At 49.3% G+C, this 4,347-nt stretch overlaps 1 protein-coding gene across 1 annotated transcript; it reads left to right on the top strand.

The window, feature by feature from the left end:
* On the top strand, nt 1-1,595 carry LOC134858620 (potassium voltage-gated channel subfamily G member 3-like). The gene is given in 4 exon segments (XM_063874598.1): nt 1-380; nt 383-818; nt 1,038-1,168; nt 1,171-1,595. Coding segments are annotated over 4 exon segments (1,095 nt in total). The 5' UTR covers nt 1-277.
* The last annotated feature ends 2,752 nt before the right edge of the window (nt 1,596-4,347 follow it).

The raw sequence follows: 4,347 nt of genomic DNA, 5'->3' as shown, positions 1-4,347 counted from the left end.
AGCTTTAACAGGCGGATAGAGAAAGATGGAGAACGGAAACGGGATCTGAACTTTGAAGTATTAGCTGCTGAGTTCAAACACAGAGGAGGACAAACCCTGGACATCTTCCCAAATAAATCAAATCTGTTATATAAGTGTTTCCAGTAAGATGAATTCTCGCCGTCTGTGATTGTAAAACTGTACAGAGGAGCTTTGGCGGTCTGCAGAACTGTAGATATGAAGTCTAGCGATCTGTAAAACTATGCGGAGGAGGTCTGGCGGTCTGTAGACTGGTAGGATGAGGTCTGGTGGTCTTTGCACCTTGAACGTTGGAGGGCGCAGGTTCTGCCTCCCTGTAGACCTGATGCAGCGAGTCCCCCTCAGCAGGCTGAGCCGGCTGCATGGCGGCAGGTCTGTGACGAGTTCGACTGTGACCAAAACAAGTTTTTCTTCGACAGACACTCGGAGGCTTTCAGCCTGATCCTGCTTTACCTGCAGCACGGGACCCTGCGCTTCCTGCCCCACATGTGTGAGCTGTCCTTCTATAATGAAATGCTCTACTGGGGTCTGGAGAGCTCAGACCTGCAGCCCTGCTGCAAGCGCCGCCTGGATGACCGGCTGTCCGTACACTTCTTCCCTGAAGAGGTTCCCATGTGCCCTGATGAGCACCAGAACTGCTGGCTGGAGACCATCAGGAAGACCTTCGAGGAGCCCGCCTCATCGCTGCTCGCCCAGGTCCTCACCACAGTGTCCATGCTGTTTGCTGTCATCAGCATGGTGATGCTGTGTGCCAGCACCTTACCAGACTGGAAGACTCCCGAGACCCTGGAGCAGCACAGGTAGGAGGTCCAGGAACATCTGAAGATACCAGCATACACACATACCCAGAATGCATTTATACTGTACAGAGTCTGTAGCAGCATAACTAGCAGCTTGTCCCAGTCAGCCTGAACAAGCCCTCACTATACGCTTTATCCCTTGTAACATCCGCTCACCTGTCAGAAGACTTTAGTCTAGAATTCTCTGTAGTCACCTGTCTGCTCTCTGATTGGCTGCAGGATCATCGAGGTGGTGTGTATCGGCTGGTTCACTGCGGAGTGTATCATCCGTTTCCTGGTGTCTTGGGATAAGTGTGAGTTTTTGCGGCGGCCACTGAACATCATCGACCTTCTGGCCATCTCTCCGTACTACTGTCGGTCGCCATGCAGGTCCTTACAGGGGAGAACTCGCAGCTGCAGCGTGCCGGCGTCACACTGCGTGTCCTGCGCATCATGCGCATCTTCTGGGTCATCAAGCTGGCCCGTCACTTCCTGGGGCTGCAAACGCTCGGCCTGACGCTTCGGCGCTGCTACCGGGAGATGGTGATGCTGCTGGTCTTCATCTGCGTCGCCATGACGATCTTCAGCGCGCTGGCACAGCTGCTGGAGCACGGCCTGCAGGGTGGCAACCTGCAGGGCGGGAACCAGGCCTATGCCAGCATCCCGGCTGCCAGTTGGTGGGTCATCATCTCCATGACCACGGTGGGGCCCCGCGAGGGGGGCAGGGGAGAGAGGGCGCAGCGAGCACTTTGTCCACGGCCCCGGGAAGCGGCGAGGTCTGGGCGGAGGGCGCTGTAAAGCACGCGGCCGGAGCCGCGAGCCACCTTCGCCCCGAGCCTTTCCAAGCCGACCCAGAGCCGGTCGCGGCGCACCGCCGCGGAGGAAATGCGCCCGGCGGGGGCCGGCCAGCGCCGGGGAGAGGTCCCGCGAGGAGATCCTCCCGCACCGTGCGGCCGTCCCTGACCCGCCGAGTTGAATCCCCCGGGCGGGGTGTTTTCATCTGCTGCTGTGGTGAGTGGCATTGTACTGCTAGCTTTACCACTCACCTTCATCTACCACAGCTTCATACAGTGCTACCACGAGCTGAAAACGGTCCGACCATCAACTCACCATCGACTGACCGTCGACTGACCGTCGACTGACCGTCGACGCCTTCCTCTACCACAACTTCATCAAGGTTTCAAGGTTTCAAGGTTTCAAGGTTTTATTGGTCATATGCACAGCAGATACAACGTATATGTTGGCAATGAAAATCTTATGTCCCATGCTCCTCCAACAACTCAACATACATGGTGCAGATAAGATAATAAAATAGTGCAAAAAGAGAGAAGAATATTTACAATATCAACAATAAAGATTTGAGGATGTGAAATATATACATATGTGGAATACTTTGAGAGTATTTAAATACTTTACTCTGTGGAATGAGGAGGTATGGACAGATGCATATATTATGTATAGCAGATGTATATGGCAGATATGTATAATATATAGATATGTGTACTATAAACAGATATGTATGGCAGATGTGTATAATATACAGTATATATATATATATATATATGTATGTGTGTACTATAAACAGATGTGAGTAGACATTCACACAGCTCAGGAGTTCAGTAGTCTTATAGCCTGTGGTCAGTGCTTAATTTGTAAATCATAAGGTGCCGGAACGCAAAGTACATGACAGCTCAGGGATGACGAGACGCGTACAGGTCCCGGAACGTATACATAAAAGGTGCTGAAAACAACATGAAAATGTCCACTTGCAACGCTGTGGGACATACAAGCCTCGATTTCAAATAGTATCCATGGTATAAATGTTATGACGATAATTTACAATTATTTTAGGATAGTACGCACAACGCACAACAACAACACATCACCACAGGTGGGACTTCAGTATACAGCCAGCAATCAATTTCTCAACAGGTTTAACGTGTAAACAAAATATGTATTATTCAAAGATTGGCACGGCGGCCTATTAATAGACAGTATGTTTGCTCACCATATTTAGTTGTTTAAAACACCCCACATCACGAGCATGTCCGGATTGTCCTCCATCTCTTTTTTTCTACTTTTACTGCGTGTGTCTGTGGCAGTTCTGTGTCCTTTGGCCACCCAGCACCTCACGTACGGGACTGGATTGAATTTAGCCAGGGGGGGTCCAACAAGATTTAGGAAGAGTAAAGATGACATGGTGGATGTGAGCAAAGAGCTACGGTTGGGAGTGCAAATCAAGTTCATTTGTGAAAATCCGCGCTCACATTCAGCACTTGCAATTGGAATGCTGTTGACAGCAACAAGTAACTCCATCAGCTCATCGGGGGGGTCTTTGCCATCTGAGTCTCTGTACCTTCTGTAGGCCTGTATGACTGCGCGCGGGTTGGCAATGTTGAAGCGCTGACACAGTGACTCGACCTCAGTCTCTCCATACAGCGCACCTGCGTCCTCGGGCCAGTATTGTGCGTAAAGCACCTTCAACTCCTCAATGAACTTGTTATATCCAGTTTTATCTGGCATCCGGCCTCCTTGAGATAACATACGGTCCTCCAAGTTCTTGGCCACAGTTAGAAAAAACTGCTTGGGGTCGAGTGATCTGTCGCTTGATTTTCCTCCATTCAGCGTGATGCCATGGAAAGAGTTTTCCTCAATTCCCCTTTGGCTCAGTTCAGTGTAGCGACCTGGCCGATCCGACATGGCCTCAAGTACCCTGATTTCCCGACAAATTGACTTGTGTGCTGAAATGATGGTAATGTCTCGTTTTTGAAGCTCGACTGAGAGCTCAGATAATTCTTGCAATGCATCGCACATTATGCCTAAATTGTTCACAAACGCATGCGAAGATAAGCGCATAGCAAGCCCACTGTATGTTTGCTTTGTGACACTGTTACGGGAGGGATCTTCTGATGCAGTTTTGAAATGCTTGTAAAGTGCTGGGTAGTTCTTCCACACTGCTTCAACGGTTCTAAAACTTGATGCCACCCATCTAGTGTCTAAAATACGACCTATTTTGCATAGCTGGACATCCAAGCTCTCAGCTGACTCTCTCAGCTCCATTCGATTGTTGTTAGATGTGCTATACAGTGCATATATCTTGTCCATCAATATTTTAAAGTGATTTATAGCACCCATCTCTTTCACTACGTCTGCGACTGCAAGCTCAAGCCTGTGGGCTGAGCAGTGCCACACAGTAATGTTGGGAAACATGGCCTGGAGCCGACTCGCCACTCCGCTTTTACGCCCTAACATAACCGAAGCACCATCACAAGTTACTCCAATGAGGGTCTTAGAGAGAAAATCCTGTGTCAAATGCAGGCGCTCCAGAGCAGACAACAGTTTGTGGACAATACCTTGAGCAGTTAGATCATCTAGCTCTACGAGTTCAGTAAAAATGTTTGTAGGCTTGTCCATATCGGGCAACTGAGCCCTAATGTATATTATCAAGCAGCTCTTTTTGCTTAAACTGGTTGACTCATCCAGCATTACACTGATTTTGGGAGTGCACTGTACTATTTTTTCAAACAGTTTTCTTTTCATTTCTTCAGAA

This window comes from Eleginops maclovinus, chromosome 22, assembly GCF_036324505.1.
Source record: "Eleginops maclovinus isolate JMC-PN-2008 ecotype Puerto Natales chromosome 22, JC_Emac_rtc_rv5, whole genome shotgun sequence".
NCBI classification, from domain to species: domain Eukaryota; kingdom Metazoa; phylum Chordata; class Actinopteri; order Perciformes; family Eleginopidae; genus Eleginops; species Eleginops maclovinus.
This window is presented reverse-complemented; position numbering and strand designations above follow the sequence as displayed.